General features: G+C 33.2%; 2 protein-coding genes across 2 annotated transcripts; both read right to left on the bottom strand.

Annotated features, from left to right (window-relative positions):
• Positions 1-67: 67 nt before the first annotated feature.
• opn6a (opsin 6, group member a) lies at positions 68-11,568 on the bottom strand. The gene is made up of 7 exons (XM_051123008.1): positions 11,327-11,568; positions 7,727-8,028; positions 4,701-4,906; positions 2,685-2,784; positions 2,500-2,604; positions 2,194-2,417; positions 68-702 (listed from the first exon to the last, which is right to left on the bottom strand). The coding sequence occupies exons 2-7, from the start codon at positions 7,854-7,856 to the stop codon at positions 196-198; spliced, it is 1,272 nt and encodes a 423-aa protein (XP_050978965.1). The 5' UTR covers positions 7,857-8,028; positions 11,327-11,568; the 3' UTR covers positions 68-195.
• A 7,036-nt stretch (positions 11,569-18,604) lies between these two features.
• eif4a3 (eukaryotic translation initiation factor 4A3) lies at positions 18,605-26,928 on the bottom strand. Its single transcript, XM_051123355.1, has 12 exons — positions 26,659-26,928; positions 24,894-24,966; positions 24,719-24,785; positions 23,657-23,719; positions 23,430-23,562; positions 23,035-23,115; positions 22,794-22,935; positions 22,330-22,468; positions 21,279-21,394; positions 20,871-20,978; positions 18,896-19,023; positions 18,605-18,801 (listed from the first exon to the last, which is right to left on the bottom strand). The coding sequence occupies exons 1-12, from the start codon at positions 26,810-26,812 to the stop codon at positions 18,785-18,787; spliced, it is 1,221 nt and encodes a 406-aa protein (XP_050979312.1). The 5' UTR covers positions 26,813-26,928; the 3' UTR covers positions 18,605-18,784.
• Between the last annotated feature and the right edge of the window lie 1,027 nt (positions 26,929-27,955).

Here is a 27,955-nt window from a genome sequence, read left to right as displayed (position 1 = left end):
GTTTTTCACTCAGAAAAAGTGATGAACTGCATATAAACAACACTTTATTAATGTTGATGTACACACTTATTAAAAAAAACAACAGTTCACATTTTACATCCATCATTTACAAAAATAGCTTTTAATGCTGTTTATGGTTATGACATTTCATAAAGTAGCTGAAATATAAAAATCAAACTCATAATTGCTGATGATCTACAGTCTGATGCATTCGGATTCGGACGTGTCTGACGGCTCGGGCACATCGATGAAGAACACCTGTTTACCTGCAGGGGGCGGAGTCTCTGGGTGACTGCCCACCCCCGAGTCAGGGCTGGGGGCGGGGTTTGCCGGCTCACGTCCCAGATGATATTTTTTTTCGTTCTTGTGTAAGTCGCGGTTGTCGTCAGCGTCGGTTCTGAATCTCTGGCGTGGGGCTCCGGGAGACGCGCCGTCCGCTTTTCCTTTGATCTTCTTGAAGCGCTTGAGCTTGACTGTGTCTTTCCCGTCAACACCGCAGGGCAGCAGCACGCTCACGTCTTTGCGGAACTTGGAGCTCAGGCCGAAGTAGATAAGCGGGTTGTAGAAGCTGGCAGATTTGGCGAAGAGCCGCGTGAAGATGCTGGTGAGACTCGGCACGTGGAAACCCCACGCAGACCACATGGACACCACCGCGTACGGAGACCAGGCCAAGATGAACGCTGTGCAAATCACTATAGACACCTGAGACACAAGAGAAGAATGACAATATTTTTAACACCAGACAACTTGTGAGATGTTTCTTACAACTGAGGAGAAACTGGACCAAAATACCTGATCATGACACAAAAGCATATATTTTTTTGTTTCTAACCTAATAATACATAGTATTAATATTTTTAGAATCAGTATTATTTTTATATTTTAAAATGTTTATATTTTATTTCACTTTATTAAAATAAAATCTTTATTTTTATATATATATATATATATATTTTTTTTTTTTTTTCCTTATAAATATTATATGTTTCTACCATGGAATAAACAAATGTATTTATGTAGTTTTAAAAATAAATTAATAAAAATGTCGGTTTTTCATTTCTCAGAATGCATGTTTATATCTTATATCCCTGACTCTTTTTTTTTTTTTTTTTTTTTGGCTTCCACCATGGAATAAAAAACATAATAACAAGAAGAAGAAGAAGACTTTATTTAAATTTTTTAAAAAAAATCTTTCAATTCTGACTTTTTTTCTGAGAATTGTGACATTATTAATATTAATATTTTATAATCACTGTTATTCATATTTATATTTTAAATGTTAGGTTAATAGTAAAATCTATAAAATAAAATCTATCAATTTTATTATATATTGACATTTTAAAATACAAATTTTGGACATTACAGTATATATCTAGTTTCCACCATGGAATAAACAAATTTATTTATTTTTATTTTAAAAAAATTGGATTTTTTTCAGAATGCATGTTTATATTTTTTTTTTTTTGGCTTCTACCATGGAATAAAAAAATAATAATAACAATACTAATAAAGATTTTCTTATACCTTTCAATTCTGACTTTTTTCTAAGAATTGTGAGTAAAAAAGTAATTTCAGAGCAAATAAATATGAACATATAAACTGTTACCAAAAACATTAATTGTGTAAAGAAACATCAACAGATCATTTATTTATATTTTCTATTTACCTCTATTTAAAGTGATTTTTAATGAATACAATAAAATGATAAGTTTTAAAAATCTCATACATTTATTTTTACTTCCATTACAGTCAAATATATATTGAGAGAGAGTAAAAACTCGCAATTTTATTTTTACTTTTTTTAAAATTCCAGGCCAAAATAAGCTTCCATATGATTATATATGATTAATTTATGTAATACTGTTTTTATATGTAAAACATGTTTGTGAGCCATTTGGTTGAAATGATTTTAAGCAATATCAGAGTAAAGGAATAAATATCAACATGCTCTATATTATTATCAAAAGCCTGAAATATTGTGTAAAAAACTCTTAAAGATATATTTTTATATAAAAAATATACTATATAAAATACTAATATTTGTATTTAAATTAATAGTTTTTAACAGACACATTTAAACTTAAAAAAATGCATAGTTTTACGATTATTATAAAGTGATAAATGAGATAAATATCCTATAATTTTCTAATATAATATACTTAAACACTACAGTAAGGATGTATTGAGACTCACGATGGTGACGTCTCTCTCGAGCTTGCGCTGTCTGTCGGTCAGATCTCCCTCCGCTGACATGGCGTTTCCTCTCTTCACCGTGTTTATGATGGAGATGTACGAGAACAGCATGATCAGCACGGGGACGAAGAAGCAGAAGATGAGGATGGAGATGATGTAGGACTTGTGGATGGTGGAGTAATTGGCTTTGACCCAGTCGATCTCACAGGTGCCGTATCCACGATCTGACGAGAAAAGCTGAGATTTCAGCCTCACAATCAACCATTTCACACGGTTAACTCTTTCCCATGGTGAGGTTATACCGACCCGTGTAGCTTCCCCAGCCGAGGATGGGCGCTCCGGACCAGAACAGGGCTCCCGTCCAGATGAAGATGACACACATCAGCACGGCGGTGTTGGTTATGCAGTGAGCTGTGAACACACAGAAAAGCGGCTCAGATTAGATGAGATGGACTCAGACGAGGGTCAGGCTGTGAATGACGAGCTCCTGCCTTTATTTGGATGACAGCCCTTGATGTATCTGCTGATGCTGATGACGGTCAGTGTGTTGATGCTGCCCAAACCAAACACCAGCGTGAAGAAGCCGTCAACCTGAGACACACAACCACACACCGATCAATTAATCAATAAACACACCTATAAAATACATTAAAATTAGCGTTAGTTTATATACTATTATACTTTTCTTTTTTATTGTGAATTAGATTTTATTTCAATATTTTTGGCTTCATTTTTCAGTTTCACTTTTAAGTTGTTACGATTTTAATTTTGAAGCTTATTACTAATTTTGTTGTATGTTTTTGTCATTTTTATTAGTATTTTATTTTTTTAAACATGTCTATATAATTTAGGTTTTTTAGCTTTAGTTATTTTAGTACTTCAAATGAGACAAAATGAAAAATTCTGAAAAAAATTCTGTATATATATATATATTTATATATTTTTTTCATGTTTTTAATAGCATGTATTGCATTTACAAAAGATTAAAATTGTCCGCATAAAATGTAAACATCATTCATACACTAACATGGTTTCAAACCCTAATAATGTTATTTTATTATGAAGTTTAGTTGAATTGAACCATTTTTTCTATCTGTAGGTTTTTTTGTTTTTTTTTTGACTATATACCGGAATCACGAAAACCAGCAACCAATTAAAAATTCAATCATTAAACCCTTTTTACATTTTTTTTTTTTTTTACTTTTTTATTTAGATATTTTCATTAGTATTTTTTTTAACATGTCTATATAATTTTACGTTTTTAGTTTTAGTTATTTTACTACAAATGAGACTAAATGAAAAATTCTGCACTGACAACTAACTGAAAACAAGTATATATATATATATATATATATATATATAATTTTTTTTCATTAAGATTTTTTATAGCATGTATTGCATTTACACGAGATTAAAAATGTTCACATAAAATGAAAACGTCACTAATGTGGTTTCAAACCCTAATAATATTATTTTATTATGAAGTTTAGTTGAATTTTTTTCCTATCTAGTTTTTTTTAACTGTGTACCAGAATCATAAAAACCTGCAACCAATTAAAAATTGAACCATCAAACCATTTTTAATTTTTTAAAAATATTTTTATTAGCATTTTATTATTTTTTTCAAACACTAATAATGTTATTTTATTCTGAGATTTAATTTTTTTTTCCTGGAAACATGAAAACCAGCAAGCAATTACTTTTTTATTATTAATATTATTTTTTTTATTTTTTTTATTTTTTTACATTTTGACTATTAGACGACACAAATGACTGACAAGTGTAACGAGAAACAACATCACAAATATGAAGGATTAATGGAAAAAAAAATGCAAAAAAAAATTATGCTCATAAAGTATTCATTTGATAAGAAATGGTATTGTAAAACATTATAATTTCAAATGATGGCTTTCTACTTTAAAATGTAGAATTTGTTTTAAAGTAACAAACAGTTTTTTATACTTTTAGTTTTAGGTCACAATAACAAACCAGGTTTGGTTTCATAAAAGCGTACAGACACACACTGAAAATGAAAGACAGTGGTGAAATGATCAAAATGACCTTTTATAGAATTAAGGACTGAACAGACAATCATAAAATGAGTTAATGACATTTTAATGGTGTCTGTGTGAAATCTGAGAATGAATGGCTGTGTGTGTTTGTGTTTTATTCACAGAAACATGTTAAATCTGGCCTCATTCAGCACATGTGTGTGTGTGTGTGTGTGTGTGAGACTCACACTCAACACACAAGCAACATCTGACACCTCACCAGATTCACATGAGCTGTGCTGTAGGCTTAAATACTGATTTAAATCTAATGAGTTTAATTATATACTGCAGTTAGTTTTACGTCATAAGATCTCAGGATCAGGTGCAGTGCTTCTAGCAGTGGTTTTGCATGTTGGTTTTAAACAGTCAAAACGGGTTTGGTCCTCCAAATTAAAATGTAACATTTTTTTAATATCTTTAAGAATTAATATATATATATAATTCCACTTCCTGTACCTGGCACGTCCACACGGAGGTGATGAGGTATCCATTATCCCTGAAGATGTTGAAGATCTCAAGGATTCCTCGGGAATATCCGAACACGGAGATGCTGGCGTCAGAAATGGCGAGGTTGAGCGTCAGATAGTCGGTGGGCTGGAGAGACGATCTCTGCTTGAACAGGACGAAGATCACGATACTGTTGCCAAACCACGACAACCAACCTGACAAAAAACACAAGACACTGCACATGAGACCAGCATTACTGTATGTAAAGATTAGCAAACAAGAACTACTTCATTATAGGATACCGGAGGACCAACTCTAGAATACTCATTCTGGTCAGTACTAATAAAATTGTCATTATAAAACATATAGTTCCAGTCCTTGATTCTGATTGGTTGAGCCGCGTTCTAAGCTGTTGTAAAAGACTCTACAAACATACAGCTTTGTTTACGTTTGTGTGTTGCTCGGCAACCACTTTGTTGCAACCACAACTGTTTTCTATAGGAACGACATTGTTTGGCAGAAGAATAATGTTTTCATTAGTATCATTATGCTTTATTTGCTCAGTTTTATTTTGTGAAACCGTATATGGAATAACTGTTTTATAAAAATAATAAGCCCCAAGAAGCCGTGCTTTACAGTGAATTTATAACAGCTAAGGAGGTTTTAGGCACTCCACTGCTGTTATAAACTCACTGTAAACCACAGCTTATTGGGGTTTATTGCTTTATAATAGAAATAATGTGTTTATTTAACCTGTTAACTGTCACTGGTGGGCCCACGTGTCATTACATGTTTTAAACAATAATATCTTAGTGTGAACCTAAAGTAATTTTGACAAACTATATATCGTTTGAAAGCTTAAAGACTCTAGTTTTCATATTTGGTGACTGAATATTTTAAATATTTTACACAGCAACTGTAATTTATTAATTTGCAACAAGAGTACTCATCAGAGTTAGAGAGAGCGAGTTCTGGCCTTTACTTTGAAACAGTGATGCACATACGAAATCATGAAAAATCAGTAAAAACCTAATTTTCATGTCAAGTGTTCAAAAGATAACGTTCACTCTATTTTTGGAGAAAAAAAGTTTTTTGAATATAAAGAAAAAAACAATAGATTCTCCCTTTTTGATGCAGCATGAGCTGTAACGGAAGTCTTAGGTTTATGTTGCATGTCTTTTGTGTGTTTTTTAGAGATTGAATTGAAATCAGATACTGCCATACTGCACTGAATACTTCTGAATGTGATGTCTACTTCATAATTATTGAGAAAAGTTTCCAATGTTTCAGATCACTCAAACCATATATGGAAATGGAGGTGCCCTTATATGGTAACTAATGGGGTTTGATGGCCATCTAGTGGAAAAGCCTGGTATCTCACTGAAAGCTCATTTTTTGAGATATCAACCTCAAATTTGAAATACAAATTGTTCCGATTATACTATTAATATATATTAAATTTAATTCATTACATATATTTTATTTATATATTTATATATTTTAAAATATATAAAATAATGTATTTTATATATATATATATATATATTATTAATTACAATTTATTAATCGATAGAAACAAATAATATAATTACATAAAAATATTAATTATAATTTATTAATAATTATAATTTAATTATAATCTGCAAAGTACTAATAAAAATTCAACGTGATATGACCACTGTGCCATTGTTTTACTGTAACGGATGAACTGAATGTAGATCAGAGTTTGTGCTCCACAAATAAACGAGTCCTGATTAACCCTCTCTAATGACGCCTGACAGACAGATTTCCTCCCCCATCAGACACAAGATCTCCAGCCCTGAGCCGCACTAATCCACCCGTTCATTACCAGCATTAACTACAACTATTACACCTGCATCTTCAACATAATAAAGAAAGAAGCTCTGCGAGAGACACTTCATGCCTGTTACAATACATAATACACAATACAGTAAGATTAACTGTACAATGCATTACATATACACTGCAAATACAAAAAAAAATAAAATAAGCATATTGTTATTTTCTAACAAAACACCTAAAAATGATCTGAGAATCAAAACCGCTGCTTATTTTCAGAGAATGTACCATTAAACTACTCATATTTTATCAAGCCATTAAATTTCTTGACAAAAATACAAGTAGATTAAGGACAGAGTCTCTATAATATTCTCAAAACTAGATACAATTATCTGAAAATTAAAATTAACACATCTTGAATCTACTTGTATTTCATTGTCAGTTTCATTAATAAAACACAAGCAGATTCAAAATATATTTTCTATAATATCCATAAAAATCAGATAAAATTACATGAGAATCAAGTCAAGTCAAGTCAACCTTTATTGACAAAACACAATACAAAGTATATTTTCTAAAATACCTTTAAAACTAGATTAAATTACCTGGAAATCAAAATAAACACTAATTTCAGAGAACACACATTGAATCTACTTACGTTTTTACGTAATTACAAAGAGATTCAAAGTATATCTTCTTAAAAAACCTTAAAAAATAGATAAACTTAATCAAAATTAACACTTATTTTCAGTGAATCTACTTGTATTTTGTTCAAGTCAAGTCAACCTTTATTGACAAAATACAAGCGGATTTAAAGTACAGCACCTTTAAAACTAGATCAAATGACCTGCAAATCAAAATAAACACCAGTTTCAGAAAATATACATTGAAGCTACTCCTATTTTGACAGGTTGAGTCACCTTTATTAACAAATTACAAAAAGATTCGAAGTATATTCTCTTTAAAATCCTTAAAAATAGATCAAATGACTTGAGAATCAATCCTGTTGTTAGAGAATCTACTTGTAATTTGTTAATAAAGGTGACATGCCTTGTTTCTGAACATATCTTTATTTCTGAGGTCATTTTATCTAGTTTTCACTAGAAAACAATTTTGTCTTCTGTGCGTAGAAATCGTAAACTAAGACAAGAACATGCTTGTTTGGGAACCTCAACTAGCTCCTCTTATCAGTGTGTTAAAACTATCAGGAGAGGAAAGTAAAAGCCGACACTGACCCAGAATGAGCAGGTAGACGCCGATGATCGTCTCTCCCTGGTCGGACAGCGGCGGGTCGCGGCTCATCAGGCTGAAGTTGTTGTTCCTCCAGGGGATGTTCACCACCTGAAGCGGGTTTTGCACAGACATACCGTATGGCTTCCCGAGCGTCTAAAGAGTCATGAATGGAAGAATCTCCAGCTGCGGCTCCGTTTAACGCCCGCTCTGTTCTTAAGACGCGTCGCTTCTCCCGCTGAGCGACTCTCCGTAAAGCCGGTTAAAAATACCGAGCGCGGAGACGTGACGTGACGAGCTAATCCACCTTCAGTCAGAAGAGCAACACACACACACACACACACACACACGAGTCTTCTTTAAACAACATTTCCATTAGACAACAAGCATCGTCATCATTTACTTTCCCTCACAGCTGACAAAGTCATGAAAATGTTTTACCCCTTAAGAAAACTGACCATGGTTTTATTATAGTAAAAATATGCACTACCAGTCAAACGTTTCTGAACAGTAAGATTTTTTATGTTCTTAAAAAAAAGTCTCTTCTGCTCACCAAGCCTGCATTTATTTAATCTAAAGTACAGCAAATAGCTGTAATATTGTGAAATATTTTTACTGTGAAAATAACTGATTTCTACTTGAATACATTTTAATTGTAATTTATTCCTGTGATTTCTAATCTGAATTTTAAGCATCTTTACTCCAGTCACATGATCCTTTAAAAATCATTCTAATATTCTGAATTGCTGCTCAAAAAAAAACAAAAACAAACAAACATTTTTTTATTATGTTGAAAACAGCTGAGTAGAATTTTTTCAGGTTTCTTTGCTGAATAGAAAGTTCAGAAGAACAACATTTAACTAAAATAGAAATCTTTTGTAACATTATAAATGTCTTTATCATCACTTTTGATCAATTTAAAGCATCCTTGCTAAATAAAAGTATTAATTTCTAATTCTATTTAATATATATATATATATATATATATATATATTTTTTTTTTTTTTTTTTTTTTTTTATATATTTATATTTATGCACACACATGCTGACTCCAAGCTTGTGAATGGTATAGTTTATAATGTTTCAAAAGCTTTTATTTCATATAAATGCTGATCTTTGGATCTTTCTATTCATCAAAGAATCCTGAAAAAATGTACTCAGCTGTTTTAAATGTTATTATTAATAATAATTATAAATATTATAAATAATAAATGTTTGTTGAGCTGTAAATCAGCATATTAGAATGATTTCTGAAGGATCATGTGACACTGAAGACTGGAGTAATGATGCTGAAAATTCAGCTTTGATCACAAGAATAAATGACATTTTAAACTAAATTCAAATAGAAAGCAGATATTTTAAATAGTAAAAATATTTCACAATTTTGGATTAAATAAACACATGCTTAAAAGCAGAAGAGACCTCTTTAAAAACATTAAAAATCTTACTGTTCAAAAACTTTTGAACAGTAAGTAGTGTAGTAACCATGTTTTTTGGCAGATTGATTACCATTTGTATAACCACAGTTTTACCACAAATATCATGGTTAAACTATGGTTAGTGAAGCAAAACAGACCATTCATTTGTTTACCATGGTTTAACTAGCTACAATAATCGTGTTTTTTTTTTTTTTATTTTAAGTTAATTTTCGGGAATTTTTTCATAATTACACGAATGTTACAGAAAACATTTGATAATTTTGCAGATAATGTTATTTTTGAATGTTCTCTAAATGTTCTGAAACAAGTAACATTTAAAAAGCGTTAGATGAACGTCCAACTAAAACATTTCAGAAAAACCTTCAGTGAACAATGCAGAAGTAACATTTTGTAAGCAATATTAATGTTACTGGAAGAACATTTGTTCACAACTTTGAGACAACCTTGCCAGAATGTCAGCCAAAGTTCTAAGAAATTTTAAATGTCCAGTGAACAATCAAAAATAATTGGATTGTTAGCAAAATGCTATAATAACACATTTTTGCTAGGTCGTTTTAAACCTATATGAATGTTGTTCATAAATGTGCACATATTCATGCCTTTTCGATTCAAAGACTACACCTCAAGAAACATTTTCGTTTTAAGTTAGTAATGCCAAACAACTGCAATGCAATGTTTTTGATTTGAACGCAAGCAAGAGTGACATTTGATTGGGTTTAATTGTAGTCTGTTTCTCACACAAAGTGAAGTTTTGCAATACAGCTCAAAAGCCATGTGCATAAAATACTTTTATTGTGCATTTGAGTTTGACATCTGTATTCACTGTCCATTAACAGTCCATTCAAGCCGATTATAAATTGTTTGTGTTGAAATGAATGTCAAAATGACGCCGCTGTCCAGGGTGCTGAACTGGAGGTCAGTGTTCAGTGGAGATTGGGTCCAACATAAAATGTTTTTGTTTCATTTTTTTGTATTTTTGCAAAATAAAAAAAGCATTAGATGCATCATTACCTCTTCAGCTATTAGTGGAAATGATCCTGAAACATGAAGCACAGGGAGCAAGTGTTTTATGAATCCTGCAGAGCTGATGACTCAGACCTGCGTGATTACAGGTGAAAACGAACAGACTATTAACTACGTTTGACATGACGGACGCTCTGACTGTGCGTGTTGGGCGGTCAGTGGGAGACTTTTCTTGACTAATAGGATCTGTGGGTTAAGAAGTTGAGGATCTGGTAAAGAGCAGACGGCTTCAGGATAATCTCTGCTGGACGCAGACAGACAGTTTCACATACTGATCAACAATACATGCATCAGATGACAAACGTTGTCAAACATTATTTGACATAAATCAGTTTAATACTTTTATACTTAAAAAAAAAAAAATCCTAAGGCTGGGTATTTACTGTTTCAGCAGTGACAAACAAGAACTAGAATTTTCAATATCCATGAGTGACGTTCTTACAGAATAAAGAGCCTTTCGCTATTTGTTTGGTTGTTTTTTGTTCTTTTTTGGTCAGCGGATACTCATGTTAGTGGTAACCACTTTCATGCTCTCTCGAGTATCACGGTTTGAAGTCTTTTGTTTAAAGCCATTTTTAATAGAAACAATTTGTTTAAGAGGAACAAAAAGTGGTGAGTCAGATCAAGTAAAGGGACAAACTGACAATAAAAACCATTATACTTAGGCAACATGACCTTTTCGAGTTAAATAGGTTATTAATAATATAAATAGCTGGACTTGCTCAAATAATATTGCATTTAAAATTTCAATGCATTTGGATGCAGTTTTAGCAAAAGCAAACTAAAAAACATGCATAAAAAACATGCATATTTGTCAGTCATACATTAATGAAACTGCTCAGATTCATGCACAAAAAACATGCATAATTTTGCATCTATTTGATTTTATTTAAATATTCACATTTTCAAAAGGCATTTATTCAAATTTGTGAAAACAATTACATTTGTTCAGTTTAAAAACATTATTAAAACATGCCTAGCTGCAGATTTATGTATGACCGGCTGTATGAAATATGCATCACATTATTATTATTATTATTTATTTTTTATTTATTGCTAAAACTGTGTAGCCAAATGCATGGAAATTTTGAATGCAATTCAGATATTTAAATATTAAATTTCGTCTGACTTGAACATGTTCACCTGTGGGCTCCAGGAGTGTTTTGTGAATGAGAACGGTGTCCTTCGCACCAAACTGAGGATCAGTTTGAGTTGAAGGTGAGAAAATGAATGTTTTCTCCTTCACACCGTTTTCTTTCTTCCTCCTCAATCCTCAGATAATCGTCTGTGTCCGGTCGGGTTCAGTCTGGGACGGTTCGTGATCCAAATGCAGCTCAGAGCTGGAACAGAAACACTTTAAACATCGTCTCAGCGGGACGCCTGATCACCCGCTGGATCGCACCAAAACACAGCAGGGTCACATTTCACTCCAACATGATCACAGAACATTCTGCAGACCTATTTTTAGAGCCGTTATGATTTATATTCTGTGACGTTATGCTCTTGAAGTACATTTGCAACTTAAGTTCTCATTACTGTAATGCGTCCAGATGATTCACTTTTGATTGCATCACCGTGCATCGAATTTGTTCAATTATTACTAATTTTCAGCTTCTGATTCCAAAAATAGTGTCTGTTTTGCTGTAGAACGTCACACTTTGCTGAAATGCGTTTTAAACTACTACTGAGACTAACATTTCTGACTGCTTCACCTTCTACAGCTTTAACTCTACAAACTCCAAACTCAGCCCAGATCTTCACACTGATCCGACTCCAGTCTCTGTATCTTTTCTAACTAATCAGACTAACGATTTTCCTAAAAATGACAAATGAAACTGGGAAAAAGCCCATAGACTCACACTGAACGAATGTTCAAATGAAATCTATCACTAGCCTAGCAACTAGAAACAGGCTAGTAACTTGCTAATCATGTTAGAAACAGGCTAGCAACATGCTAGTAACTTGCTAATCATGCTAGTAACATGGTAACAACATGCTAATCATGTTAGAAACGTTAACACCACATGAATCATGCTAGTAACATGTTAGCAACATGCTAATCATGTTAGAAACGTTAACACCACATGAATCATGCTAGTAACATGTTAGCAACATGCTAATCATGTTAGAAACAGGCTAGCAACATGCTAGTAAACATGCTAGTAACTTGCTAATCATGCTAGTAACATGGTAACAACATGCTAATCATGTTAGAAACGTTAACACCACATGAATCATGCTAGTAACATGGTAATAACATGCTATTCATGTTAGTAACATGCTAGCAACATTGTAGTAACTTGTTAATCATGTTAGAAACATGCTAGCAACATGCTAATCATGTTAGAAACGTTAACATCACATGAATCATGCTAGTAACATGTTAGCAACACGCTAATCATGTTAGTAACTTGCTAATCATGATAGTAACATGGTAACAACATGCTAATCATGTTAGAAACATGCTAGCAACATGCTAATCATGTTAGAAATGTTAACATCACATGAATCATGCTAGTAATCATGCTAGTAACATGGTAACAACATGCTATTCATGTTAGAAACATGCTAGCAACATAGTAGTAACTTCCAAACCATGCTAGAAACATGCTAACATTCTTATGCTAACACCATGCTAGTAACATGCTAATCATGCTAAAAACACACTAACACCACATTAATCATGCTAGTAACTTGCAAATCATGCTAGAAATATTATAGCTACATTGTTAATCATGTTGACACCATGCTAGCAACTTGCTAGCATGTTAGTAACTTGCTAATCATGCTAGTAACATGTTAGAAACATGCTAGCAACATGTTAATACCATGCTAGTAACTTGCAACTCATGCTTGAAACTTGAAAACCATGCTAATACCATGCAAGTAACATGCTAATCATGCTAATAAAATGCTAACGTGCTAACCATACTAGTCATGCTAAAAACATGCTAACAATCCATATATTTCTAATATTTCTAATCTACCAATCTGTAAAGCTACTTAAAACTTCAAACTACTTCAAACTGACCTTCAAACATTTAGATTTTAAAACTCTCTAACTTCCTGCTTTAGCGTTCTCAAGACAACTTCAGTTTGTCTTGACAAAATGTACACTCTTTTTTTAATCTATTTACAAAATATGATGCGCCTTGCCGCATGTTTGCTTTCATAAGCATTAGTGAGGTGAAGAAGTCTCGTCTTTGTCCTTATTCAGCAGAAAAACAGCCACAAACATGATTCCTGTCTGAATCTGAGCCAGATTACAACACTTAAATTGAGCATTTGAACATTTTCCCACTCTTTTGTAGATTGTAAGTGAAATGATACATTTTAAAGCTTTTGACATTTAAAATGCATTTTAAAGTCGTTAAATAAAAGGTAAAAAAAAAAACTTCATTCTTATTCTATTAAAAAAAACAAACAAACAAACAAACAAAAAAAAAAAACTGTGATGGAAAGTTTTTATTGACACATTAAACTATGGTCCCAAAAATGTCTGTTCTTTTGGTTTTGGAGTGAAATGTGCGATACAGATGCACTAACCAACCTGTAGAGAACGGTTTCTGGTGTTGAAGTGAAGAAGACAGATTTCTCCGGTGTCTTCGGTCCTGTTGTTTTTTATGCAGAAACGGGAAGCTGCGGATCATTCATCTGAATGACTGTGACAGCAGGAACAGCATCACATTTGGCAGCTAATATCCGGCCGTGAGACACTGGACATAAATAAATGAGGCCGTGGGCTGGTTAATGGATTTATAATTTCACTCTGTGAATTTAGATTGCATTTCAAGTATCTGAAAATGACAAATCTCAATCTCATCTTCTTCTCAAATAGATCGAACCTGCGGAAGCCCGTTTCCAACACAGAATAAAAAATAAATCGCAACTTTTTAGAAATCAAAATTACATTTTTTGTTGTTGTTTAGTTTAAATCTCACAATTGTTTTGTTGTGGTTTTCACCATAAAATAAAGAATAAAACAATTTCACAATTTTAACTTTTAAATTTAGAATAAAAACAGTAATTGTGACAATTTTGCCTTTTAATTAAATTGGCATGAAAAAGACAACATACTGTCCTCCTTAAACTACTACTACTACTGAGACTAAATTTTAAAGTGTTTCTCCTCCTAGAGCTTTTAATCTAGAACCACCAAACTCGCTCCAGACCTTCAGACTGGTCTGACTCGGTGTGCTGTATCTTTTCTAACTGATCCGGCTTATGGTTTTCGTAAACCAGACTATGAAAACCACCAAAAATCCCATAGACTTACATTGACGGAATGTTCAAATGAGCCAACACTCCCAGAATCCCTTGAGGCTCAATCAAGCTTCACTTCTATGTGCTATTTCTAATCAATTTAGACAATTTACTCAAATAACATACTAGTAACTTGCTAATCATGCTAGAATCATGCTAGCAACATGCTAGTAACTTTCTAATCACGGTAACAACATGCTAGTAACTTTCTAATCATGCTAGTACCTTGATAACCATGCTAGCAATGTGTTAGTAACATGCTAATCATGCTAGTAACTGTTAGCAACATGCTAGTATCTTGCTAGTCATGCTAGAATCATGCTAGTAAAGTGATAATCATGTTAGCAACATGTTAATAACATGTTAACAATGCTAGTAACTTGCTAATCATGTTAGCAACATGCTAGTATCTTGTTAATCATGCTAGTAACGTGATAATCATGCTAGCAACATGTTAATAACATGCTAATCATGCTAGAATCATGCTATTAACTTGCTAACCATGCTATAAACATGCTAGCAACATGCTAGTAACTTGCTAATCACGGTAACAACATGCTAGTAACTTGCTAATCATGCTAAAATCATGCTAGTACCTTGATAACCATGCTAGCAATGTGTTAGTAACATGCTAATCATGCTAGTAACTTGCTAATCATGTTAGCAACATGCTAGTATCTTGCTAGTCATGCTAGAATCATGCCAATTATGCTAGAAACATGCTAGTAAAGTGATAATCATGCTAGTAACATGTTAATAACATGCTAATCATGCTAGAATCATGCTAGTAACTTGCTAATCATGTTAGCAACATGCTAGTATCTCGCTATTCATGCTAGTAACATGATAATCATGCTAGCAACATGTTAATAACATGTTAATCGTGCTAGAATCATGCTATTAACTTTGCTAACCATGCTAGAAACATGCTAGCAACATGCTAGTAACTTGCTAATCACAGTAACAACATGCTAGTAACTTGCTAATCATGCTAGAATCATGCCAATCATGCTAGTAACTTGATAACCATGCTAGCAATGTGTTAGTAACATGCTAATCATGTTAACAACATGCTAGTATCTTGCTAGTCATGCCAATTATGCTAGAAACATGCTAGTAAAGTGATAATCATGCTAGCAACATGTTAATAACATGCTAATCATGCTATTAACTTGCTAACCATGCTAGTAACTTGCTAATCACAGTAACAACATGCTAGTAACACTATAGCAAACACCCTGAGTACCCTAGCAACCACCCAAGCAACTGTCTAACAACACCTTAGCAACCACCCTGAGTACCCTAGAAACCACCTAGCAACACCTTAGCAACCACCCCAGGTACCCTAGCAACCTAGACTGTATTGCCTTCAAAACATTCAGACTTTAATCTTTCAAACTATTTTAAGCTGAAAACAGTCAAGCTTAATTTTTAAAAATTTCTGCCTAGGCTTTTTCAAGCCAACTTAAAGTTTGTTTACGAATTTTACCATTTAGTTGCATGTTTATATCTTACAATTCTGTGCTTTTTTTTTTTTTTTTTGTTTCCACCACAGAATTAAAAAATAAATAATTAAAAAGGCTAATTGCAACTTTTTTATTTCACAATTCTGATGTTTCTTTGTATAATTTCACAGTTTTATCTTTCAAAACTCTGACTTTCTGCCACAGAATAAAAAAAAAAAGTAATTGCTGCTATCACTTTTACTTTTTTAAAGTTTTTTTTTTGTAATTGCTGGTTTCTCTCACAGTTCTGACTTTTCTTCTCAGAACTGCAAGTTCATATTGTGTCACAATTTTTTTTTTATCCGGTGGCAGAAACAAGCTTTCATACTAACTAGGCTGTAATTAATATATTTTGACACATGAAAGCGTCTCTTTTGGTTTGTTAAACTAAAATGACATTGAGGACAGCAGCTTAAATGAAGAAGCTGTGTGTGACGTGCACATAAAGAGCCAAATTGTGCAAAAATAACAGCTTTTAGAACGTGTGCTCAGTAAATGGACGTCCGTGTGAAATAACAATAATGAGTCGAGCAGCAGCAGCAGCACCTGTACGCGCCTCATCCAGACTCACGTGTGTCTGTCACTGAGCCAGAACCTCCATTATTCCAGCTCCGCTCGTGTCACAGAGACTCATTTATCAAACGAGCCTGATGGACATCTTTTGGCTGCTGGTCACAATGCTGACGCCCGCAAATGCGAAGGTTACGATGAACTGCAGCATCAGCGAGTTCCTGAAAAACACTTTATTCTGAGATTCTGCTGCAGCAACTAACTTTTTGTAATTAAGACCTTCAGGATGAAGAGTTATAAAACTTATGAGTTAATAATATAGTCAGAATCATATAGAAAAACAAACCCCAGACTGATGCATCAACACCAGTGTCTTTGGGAACATGCTAAACTGGAAAATAACTAAAAATTAGGATATAAACAACAACAGTTCCAATAATACAAGATATGACAACCAAAAGTTTTATAAAATAATAAACCTCACATTTCAGTCTAATAAATGATTATGTTACAGCAGAAACAGAGTGTTTATCCCTGTACATACAGCAGTGCAGTGCTTATTAAAAAAAATAAATAAATAACATGTAAACTTTTCTGAACACAGTTACCTTCAGATATACATTCATATACCTGAATATATGAAGAAAGTGGAAATTGTTTATGCATTTAAAATGGCAATATGTGAACTGAATTCTGAGCGAAAAAAATAAAATAAAAATAATTGTGAGAAAAACAGACGTCAGAGGGGGGAAAAAAATAAAAATGCAAGATGTAAACTCTAAATTTGGGGGGGGTGGGGGGGGTTAAATCGAGAGCTGTAAATTTAGAATTCTAAGGGATAAAAAAAATAAATTATGAGATGTTAAAAAAAATAAATAAAAATTGAGAACTACAAATTTAGAATTCTGAGGGATAAAAACTAAAAATTGTGACAAAAAATAAAAAAAAAATTGTGAGATGTAACGAATTCTGAGGGGGGAAAAAAATGGCAAGATGTAAACTCCCAATTATGTGGGGAAAAAAATAAAAATTGTGAGATGTATACTCAGAAATCTGAGTAAACATCTTATGCAAGATGTAAACAAACAACGAAAAAAAAAAAATTGTTGAACAAACAATTCTGAAGGGAAAAAGAACAAACAATTGTGAGATGTAAACGCAGAATTCTGAGGGATAAAAACAAACAAACAAAAACTAAGCTAAAAAAAATGCAAGTTTGGAGGGAGAAAGAAAATTGTGAGATGCAAAAAAAAACTGTGATGTAAACTTAAAATTCTGAGATAAAAAAATTTGAGAGCAGTAAATTCTTAATTCTGAGGGGTTTAAATAAATTCCCAAAAATTGCAACATGTAACCCAAAAAAAAAAAAAAAAAAAAAAAAAAAAAAGTAATACAAATTTGCAAGGAGAAAAAAAAAAAAACTGAATTCTGAGAAAAGTAACAATTGAATTCATAGAAGAAAAAACCTACAGGATATAAACTCACAATTCTGAGAAAAGTATGAATTGTGAAAAAAGTCATAACTTTTTTTTATTATTATTGGAAATGAGCTTCCAGAGTTCTAACTGTGAATGTTGAGGTCAATCTAACACTGAGCCCAGATCCGTCTGTATCACTCAATGAATGTAATCTGCCATCAGATGAAAATAACCTGCTAAGAGGATTGAGAGACGTGCTGGACATTCACAGCAACAAACACACAGACAATAAAAGGCTCCATTAACACAAACGAAAGACACAGTGGACAGACTCGTAGTCTTGTATCTGATCTCTGAGGTCAGTGAGTGTGTCTGAAACATTCACCTTCAAACCACACAAAGATTTTCTTCTACTGAATGCATGAATGAATGAACAGACTGGTTAATTCAGACCTGTCCGGATTGTTAAAGCTACTAACTGACCCATTTGACACTGATACAACCACTTTTATAGAGTGAATCCTGATGCAAATGAATCTTTCTTAAAAGCCGTGTCAGAAAAACACCGGTTATAAATTACAGATATGAATATGCATTTAGCAGTTTTCTAACATCAACCTTAAGAATTTCACATACAATGCACTGAAATGCTGCCGTTCAATCAAGAGCTTTGATGTCCTAATCACAACAAATCAATCAAATAAAAACACAGATTAGATCAAAGATGGAGACAAAGTTTCTTTATTTACAAAAGCCAATGAAGCGCACGAAACCGCCGCTCAGAACGCAACATACTTCAAACATCTGAGCGCTCAAACTACGTAAAAAGAGTAAATAAAAATAGAATCACAAGAAATGGAAAATAAAAGATCCAGATGAAAGCAAAACTTGAATGTTTTCAGCACTCAGATCAGATCGGCCACTGAAAAACAAGAGTTTGTGAGAGTCAGTCATCTGGAGAAATATCAAATGTTCTGTAGATGTGTATGTGTGTGTTTGATTGTGTTTCTGCTCACCGTTCATGGGCATTTCATCGATCTGTGTGGAATAGTACTGCTCAATATCACGCAGGATACGGATGTCGTCGTTCTTCACGAAGTTGATGGCCACACCCTTCCTGCCGTAACGACCTGATCGACCAATCCTGACGACAGAAACACCACCATTACATTCACACAAAAACAATGACTTCGTCCAGACATCTGATTTCAGACTTATTAAATTAAACCTGTCTAAAACAGTGTCATTTATTAAAGCCTGTTTCTACCACTGAATAAAAAAAAATAAAAAAAGGTTACTGTGACTTTTTAATCTCACAATTCAGGCTTTTTTTCCTCTGGACTGTGTGATTCGAACTTGCAATTCTGACTTTTTTCTGCAAATTGCATGATACAAACTTACAATTCCGCCTTATTTTCTCCAAATTAAGTGATGCAAACTCGCAATTCTAACTTTTTTCTGTAAATTGCATGATTTAAATTGACAATTCTGCCTTTTTTCTGTGAACTGCATAATACAAACTTTTAATTCTGCCTTATTTTCTCCAAATTGCGTGATACAAACTAACAATTCTGGCTTTTTTTCTGTAAATTGCATGATAAAAACTTACAATTCAAACTTTTTCTGTGAACTACATGATACAAACTTGCAATTTTGCCTAATTTCCTCTGAATTAAGTGATACAAACTCACAATTCCAACTTTTTTCTGTAAATTGCATGATACAAATTGACAATTCTGCCTTTTTTCTGTGAATTGCATAATACAAACTTTCAGTTCTGCCTTATTTTCTCCAAACTGTGATACAAACTTGCAATTCTGACTTTTTTCTGCAAACTGCATGATACAAACCTGCAATTTTGCTTTACTTTCTCAGAATTAAGTGATACAAACTCACAATTCTAACTTTTTTCTGTAAATTGCATGATACAAACTGTCGATTCCGCCTTTTTTCTGTGAACTGCATGATACAAACTTTTAATTCTGCCTTATTTTCTCCAAATTGCGTGATACAAACTAACAATTCTGGCTTTTTTTCTGTAAATTGCGTTATACAAACTCCCAATTTTGACTTTTTTTTCTCAAAATTGTGAGATATAAACCCGCAATTGCGAGTCAAGTCAGAATTGCAAGACATAAACTCTAAATTCTGATAAATAAACACAATTGCAAGAAAAAAAGTCAGAATATGTCAGAAAAGTCAGATAAACCCACAATTCTGTAAACATATCAGTCTTTTTTTTTCTCCTCGGATCTACACTTCACAACTCTGTCACAACTTTATATCTTTACAAAAAAAAAAATAAAAATTATGAGTTTATGACGCAATTCTGAGAAAAAGTCAGACGTAAACCCGCAATTGCAAGAGGAAAAATAAGGATTGTGAAATTATATCTCACAATTCTGGCATTATTTCTCGCAATTTTGAGTTTACATCTCACAATTCTGAAAAAAAGTCAGAATTGCAAGATAAAAAGTCACATTACCTTTTTATTTTTATTCAGTGGCAGAAAGCCCACTTTGTATTATTGATATACTATTATTTTTATTAGGATTTTGAATTTATTTTCCTTTGTAGATTTTTAAATTTTAAGTCTAGTAATTATTATTGTCAATATTTTTTTTAATTTTTAGTAAACAAAAAAAGTTAAATGAAAATAAAAAACACAGCACTGACAACTAGCTACAGTAAAATGTGTTTAACTATAATCTTATTTTAGTCAATGGCAACAATTTTTAATGGTTTTAATGTATTATAACAACATTGCTGCAGATATTTTTTTAGTCTAAAGAGTTAAAAACACCACAGAAGCAAGATTCAGTTGTGGTAAAAATCTCATTAAAGCCAGACTGTTTGTTTTCTTCTTCAGTCTGAACTGTGAGATCAGAATCAAGCTGTTTTATCTCATCAGATGTAAACATGAGTTACACAATGAGTTCATTCCCACTATTAGACGTGTATCGCAGTGTGACTGCAGGTTGCGTGTTGTACCTGTGGATGTACAACTCTCTGTTGTTGGGAAGATCGTAGTTAATGATGAGAGAAACCTGAGGCACATCCAGACCTCTGGCCCAAACGTCTGTGGAGATCAGCACTCGACTACAAGACAAACAGATCACAAACACTTACTGACATGCATTTGTTTTCAGTGTAGACTGTTTATAAATGATGAAACAAGTAGCAGATCTTTTCTTGCGCATTGTGATGTAAATCTGAGTGAAACAGATTATTGACAAAGAATAAACATAAGGCAGGTCTTGGTTCGGTGCATTGGTTGTTGATTGGATGTTGAGAGGTGGGCGTGGCTCTCAAGTGTATGCAGATGAGTGTGCGCATGAGGGGCGGAGTTTAAGAGCACTAAATGAACATGCATTTAAAAAACAGATGTGTGGTTTATACCTGGCTCCAGATCTGAACTCCTTCATGATGGACTCTCGCTCTTTCTGTGGCATGTCTCCATGCATCGACGACACTGTGAAATTCGCCTCCCTCATCTTCTCCGTCAGCCAGTCCACCTGAAAACAGAAATTAAACATGAGACGCCACTGCCGTTTCTGCATGTAATGCAACTACATTTTGAAATCTGCATTATTGATAGTTAAGACTACAAATAAATACATTACCGGTCACACGACCCTAAAGAAATCACTCTTAAGATGCTAATTTGCTACTTAAAAAAACATTTATGATTATCAGTGTTGTTGTTTCAGTGGAAACTGTGATATGCTTTATTTTTCAGAGTTCACAGATGAATAGAAAGTTCAAAAGAACAGCATTCATTTGAAATGCTTTTGTAACATTATAAATGTCTTTACTGACACTTTCTATCAATTTAATGTATCCTTGATAAATAAAAGCATTTTTGCTTATTCCAAATGTTTTAACAGTAGTGTATGATTTGTGGTTTCCACAAAAATATTGTGCAGCACAACTGTTTTCAACATTGCTAATTTCTTGACCAGCAAAATCAACATATTAGAATGATTTCTGAAGGATCATGTGACACTGAAGACTGGAGTAATGATGCTGAAAATTCAGCTCATTTGGAAGTACAATAATATCACAATTTTGTTGTATTTCTGATCAAATAAATGCATAACAATATATTAAAAAAAAGAAAAAAATATGCTCATTTTACAGCAATTTTGGAAAGAAATCAATCAAATCTGTATGTGTGTGAAAATATTCATATGTAACTCCATTTGTAGTTGTTACCATTTTTACCAAGTTAATTACACTTTTTTTTCCTCAGCAACTATAACCGATTACAGTTACATTGTAACAAAACTACTGTACATTTTGTAATTAAATTAGGAAAATCCGCTACATGTAACTACTCCCTAACACTGTTGTTAGACAACTAGTTAACCATACTGACTCATATGCTGGATATCTAGTTATCAAACACTGCTGGTAATTTAGTTAGTGTGGTTTGTGTGGCGTCACTGACCTTGCGTTTGGTGTTGCAGAAGATGACGGCTTGTGTGATGGTCAGCGTGTCGTACAGGTCACAAAGAGTGTCGAACTTCCACTCCTCTCGCTCGACGGCCACGAAAAACTGCTTGATACCCTCCAGCGTCAATTCATCACTACACACAAATAGAAACACATTAATTCAACATGTTTGTCCAAAAGCCCAAACTGAAAAATATATTTATGATGAAATTCTGATACTTGTGATGTAAATCAATGAGATCTTTATAACAGTACAACATAAAATAGTACAATATAAAATAATGTTAATATCAGTTATTACTCTACAATTCCAATAATGTCTTAGTAAGATGAGACTGAAATGATCCAAACATATAATGCAATGCAATCCGCTGATGATGATTGAGATTTGAGTTTATCAAACACGACGCAGCAGACTTCATAGGGTTAAAACTGAGCACATGACCTTTATACACTCACCGTTTGACCAGGATGCGGATGGGGTCGGTCATGAACTTGTTGGTCATCTCCAGGATCTCGTGTGGCAGTGTGGCGCTGATCAGACACACCTGAGTGGCGGGCGGCAGGTATCGGTACACGTCGTAGATCTGTTCCTTAAAACCTGCGGGAACAAAACACGAGTCAAATGAGAGCTGAAACCAGCATTCACAAGTTCACAGACACGATCTCATGCATTCAGAAGAATTTTAGGACATTTTACCCTTGTTGAGCATTTCATCTGCTTCATCCAACACCAGCATCTTAATGGCACGAGTCCTCAAACTCCTCCTGCGGATCATGTCTGACAGAGAAAGAGATTTTGTAATATTATAAATCACTTATGAGATCTGTACACGTTAATGAGTCAAAACAGGATCTTCTCTTTCAAAATAAGATTTGCATGGTCACTTCAGAAAGAAAACAAGCTTGCCAGCATGTTTAAACATCACATTAACATATGTATGCATGCATTTGCATATCAACATCCATTCAACAACCTGACAGGGTGTTGCTGCTCATTTCATATGCAAAAAGGGCAGCCAATCAGATGTCATGGACATACAGCCTTAAAGGTACAGCTTAGGTGTAAAGGTCAAAAAAGACAGAAGAACTCACCGAATACTCGTCCGGGCGTTCCAGCAACTACATGCTGACCGTAGTCCAGCTTCCTGATGTCCTCGCCGACGTTTGTGCCTCCGATACAGGCGTGACACTGAACGTTCATGTAGTCGCCCAACGCCAGCAGCACCTGTGGGACAGAGGAAATGACATTAGGTCAGACACAGGAGGTTAAAAAAATACCATTTAACAATACACAACTGTTTTCTAAAATTTTGTTTTACCTTCTGGATCTGTCCTGCTAACTCTCTGGTCGGAGCCAAAATCAGCGCTTGAGTCTCTCGAACCTACAGTCAAAAAGGAATTAAGAAATTTGTGAATTATTACTTGAAACATACCTTAACTGAAATGAAATAAAAATATATTGACAACAAAAAAATAAATAAAATTTGTTTCCAAAGCAACTTTTTACATTTTTGTTTAAGTTGAAGTACTAAAAATGATTTTATAATTCAAATGTAAAAATATAACAACATTATTTTAATTACACCAAAATATCTACCGGAAGGAAATCAACCTTTAGAAATTGTGACAAAGGAGGAAACAGGGTTATTTTTGTTCAAAAAAAAAAAAAAAAAAAAAAAAAAAAAAATTTACACATTAACAGAAATGTAATAAAAATATATTTAAAAATAAACAAAATAAATATCTAAAAAAGCAAAATGAAGAAATAAACTTTGCAGCAAGTTTCCAAAGCAACTTTTTACATTTCTGTTTAAGTTGACATACTAAAACTTAATTCAAAATTATATAGACATTAAAAAATATTTTAAAAAGAAAAAAAAAGAAGAAACTTATTTCAGCTAGTGTCCAAGACAACATTTGTCATTTGTTTAGTTTACGCTGATGTACTACAATATCTAAAACTTAATAAACAAAAAACAGAAATAAAAGTAATGAAAAAAAAAAAAAGAATAAAAGAAAACAACAACTTAAAATAGAAAAACAGAAAATACAAAAATAAATTCTAATTTTAAATATAACAACAGTATTCTAATTACACCAAAATATCACCAGAAGGAAATCAAATTATGACAAAGGAGGAAACAAGATTATTATAAAAAAAAGAAAGAAAGAAAGAAAAAGAAATTAAACTGTGATATTATAATACAGATTTATTTAAAATGAATATATAAAACTTTGCAGCTAGTTTCCAAAGCAACTTAAAATAGCAAAAAAACAAAGTAAACTCTCATTTAAAATGTACATTATAACAGTACTTTAATTACACCAAAATATCACCATAAGGAAATCAACACTCATTTTCAGAAGTAAACAAGACGTACCTGAATATCCAAACACTGCAGCACTGAGATACAGAACGTGGCTGTTTTACCGGTTCCAGACTGCGACCTGGAGAAGAACAAACCACGTTAGTCAATTTACACAACAAAACCAAGCATAACAGATGTTTATTGCATTTCTATCATTTCTCCACAACATAAATCCAGCGTGACTTACTGGGCGATGACGTCTCGTCCCTTGATGATCTGTTTGATGGCTCTCTGCTGGATGGCTGATGGTTTCTCAAAACCTGAAATCCATAACATAAATAATCATTAAACTAAACATTTATGGATGTACATAGGAGTGTATTAGTGAACAGAGCTGAACAGACAGCGACAAGATGTTACCTTATGATAAACAGTGATGGGAATAACGGCGTTATAAATAACGACATTATTTTTTCAGTAACGAGTAATCAAACGTTTCCTACGTTACAACGCCGTTACCATTACTGCCAATAAAATATGGCGTTACTATCATTTATTACAATATTATTATAATTTTATTTTTCAGTTCATCTGAATGGATGCGCAGCGTACCTGTATTTGACGAGCTGTAAACTCTAGTGTGAAGGCACACGACTAGCTGTCACTTTGTCTTACACACACGCAAAGAAAGATACAGAGCGACAGAGTCTTATACCATGCAGAATTGACGCGCTACGTGTAAACGATATTCTTTGTTGTATTTTCCTCTCAAAACAACGGAGCTCCTTTGGAATACTTCAGCTTTTAAGAACTGCTGGTTTCTCCTGTAGTAGGTGGAACTAATGTGCAAACAGCAATCTCATTGGCTGGCGCTCACCTATTATCGTCCCTGTTTTGATTACAGCAAATCAGTTTGAGCGAACGCAGACAACGTGATTAATATTCATGAACCCAGCAGCTCATTAAACCTTAGTGTGTTTAAAATTGTTACTAATAGTAGAATTCGCGGTAGTAACAAGACGTTCATAGAAACACTAAATTACAAACAATATCACCACCAGTCCTAAGTTCAGTCAACATGCATTCACACATGCTTATTCTAATTACTAAAGTTCTAATGGCTAAAGTTGAATGCTAATTATAATTATAATATTATATCAGATATTTAATATTAGTCTGGTGAGTAAACTAAAAATGCAGTTAATTTCATTTAAATTTCATTAATTTAACATATTTAATATTGGGGTCATCCAAGTTATTTAATATATTTAAACTTTTTTTTTTTTTTAAAGCAACACAATAGTTACTTTCCCTGGTAATTAGTCTGTTACTAACTCAGTTACTATTTGTGAGAAGTAACTAGTAACTTTAACTAATTACTTTTCAAAGTAACATTCCCAACACTGCCCACAACAACATTAAAATAGTGTAGATTAGTGTACAATGTTTTATATTTATTTCATAGTTAACTAGATTTTTTTTAAGTAACGCAATGGTTACTTTGCCTGGTAATTAGTTACTTTTAGAATGATGTAACTCAGTTACTAACTCAGTTACTATTTGTGAGAAGTTTTTATTATGTAATTACTTTTTTAAAGGTACGTGCCCAACACATGATAAACAACCCAAAAACACTAATAAAAGTAAAATCAAATAACAGAAACAACCTTGTATATGCAAGAAGATAAACAACACACAATATACGTTAATCTAAACAAGCACATATGTTTTTAAATAGCATTTTGAGCTGTTATATGTAAAAACAATGACTGCTGAATGAATTCGACCAGTCTGAATGTTAATTTTAACACTGTAAACATAAAACAGGCGCTTTTTAATCGACATTATCCTCAGTTTCTAATAAACATGATAAACAATGGACGGTTATTGATCAGTGTGTTGGTGTGTTGTTCAGAAATGTCCTCTCACGTCCTGATAAATCTCACACAGAGCTCTATAAGCTGATATATGATGAATTTCAGCAGTAATTAATGACTAATAGAGTGTTTTACCGTACGCGTAGATCCCGCGCAGTAAATCTTCCCTCAGGCCCATCGTGTCAAACGTCGGCGTCACATCCACCTCTTCGCTCGTCTCAAACTCGACTTTCGTCATGTCTTCCTCCTTCAGGATCCTCTTCCTCACAGGAGCTGCGGCGGCGGCCATAATTTTCACAGATTTGTTATATAAATTACGAGTTAAAATATGAAAGCGCGACTATGCGCGTCTACAGGCCGAACGGAAGAGCCGCGTGTGTCGCAGCTGTGACGCACAATGCAGGAGACGCGCGGTGACGTCAACCGCACTGGCCCCGCCCACTAAGCGTTTTTATTTTAACGATTAGCATCCTTTTGTTTACTTAAAATGTTTCGTATTTTAAAATATATCAAACCTCAAGCGATGTCCGGTTAATGAGCTCATCCAAATTTCACAAAAAGCTTAAGGACGTAATTATAATATAATATAAGTCAGATACTGAAGTGAGTTTTCTGAGGAAGATTCATCCACTTGTTTGCCAATGAACCACACAGACACATTTTAATCAAATTTATTCATGTTCATCTGATCTCATTTTGTAAGTGGATGTTTTCTTTGGATTGTTTGACTACTTTAAAAGAGAATATAGGAAAATAGAACTTCATTAATTTGTTTTCTTACTTTAAACCTCTCTTTTCTTTATTTGTGTATTCTTTATTTCTTTCTTTTTTTCTATGTTTTGTTTTTATAACTGTACTGCTTTAATGGCTTGATTCATTTGTAATGTTTAAATAAAAAAGAAATTGTGAAAAAAAAGATTCGCGATGCACGCTCAGTTCTAAACTGAATCAAATGATTCGTTTCGATTGGTCTAAATAAAGTCCCTTTAAGGCCTATTACTATAATACTATTCTATAGTCTTTGTTCTTAATAATATAATTCGCGAACCATCACTTTGGATCGGGAGTTCGAATCATTCAATTCACGAAATGATTCGCGATTCACGTTCCGCAGTTCCGTTTTCAATCAAATGATTCGTGATCCGCACCGAAGTCCTGATCTGAATTAAATGATTCGCGATTCGAGCTTTTAAGTCCTGATCAAAATAATAATAAATGATTCGCGAACCATCATTTCAGATCGGGAATTCGAATCATTCAATTTACGAAATGATTCGCGATTCACTCTCCACAGTTCCGTTTTCAATCAAATGATTCGTGATCCGCACCGAAGTCCTGATCTGAATTAAATGATTCGCGATTCGAGCTTCTAAGTCCGATCTAAATAATAATGATTCGAGAACCATCATTTCAGATCGGGAATTCGAATCAT

Source organism: Labeo rohita, chromosome 11 (assembly GCF_022985175.1).
Source record: "Labeo rohita strain BAU-BD-2019 chromosome 11, IGBB_LRoh.1.0, whole genome shotgun sequence".
Classification (NCBI taxonomy): domain Eukaryota; kingdom Metazoa; phylum Chordata; class Actinopteri; order Cypriniformes; family Cyprinidae; genus Labeo; species Labeo rohita.
Note: the sequence above shows the minus strand (reverse complement) of the source record. Positions and strands in the feature narration are given on the sequence as shown.

Excerpts from the sequence above, each read along its gene's own strand:
- opn6a (XM_051123008.1), bottom strand. The coding sequence starts at position 7,856 with ATGTCTGTGCAAAACCCGCTTCAGGTGGTGAACATCCCCTGGAGGAAC. Across the intron at positions 2,785-4,700 it reads CCTCCGTGTGGACGTGCCAG|GTTGACGGCTTCTTCACGCT; the intron begins GTACAGGAAGTG and ends TGTGTGTCTCAG. Across the intron at positions 703-2,193 it reads TCGAGAGAGACGTCACCATC|GTGTCTATAGTGATTTGCAC; the intron begins GTGAGTCTCAAT and ends CTTGTGTCTCAG.
- eif4a3 (XM_051123355.1), bottom strand. The coding sequence starts at position 26,812 with ATGGCCGCCGCCGCAGCTCCTGTGAGGAAGAGGATCCTGAAGGAGGAA. Across the intron at positions 24,967-26,658 it reads GCGCGGGATCTACGCGTACG|GTTTTGAGAAACCATCAGCC; the intron begins GTAAAACACTCT and ends TATGGATTTCAG. Across the intron at positions 23,720-24,718 it reads TGCAGTGTTTGGATATTCAG|GTTCGAGAGACTCAAGCGCT; the intron begins GTACGTCTTGTT and ends TTTTGACTGTAG.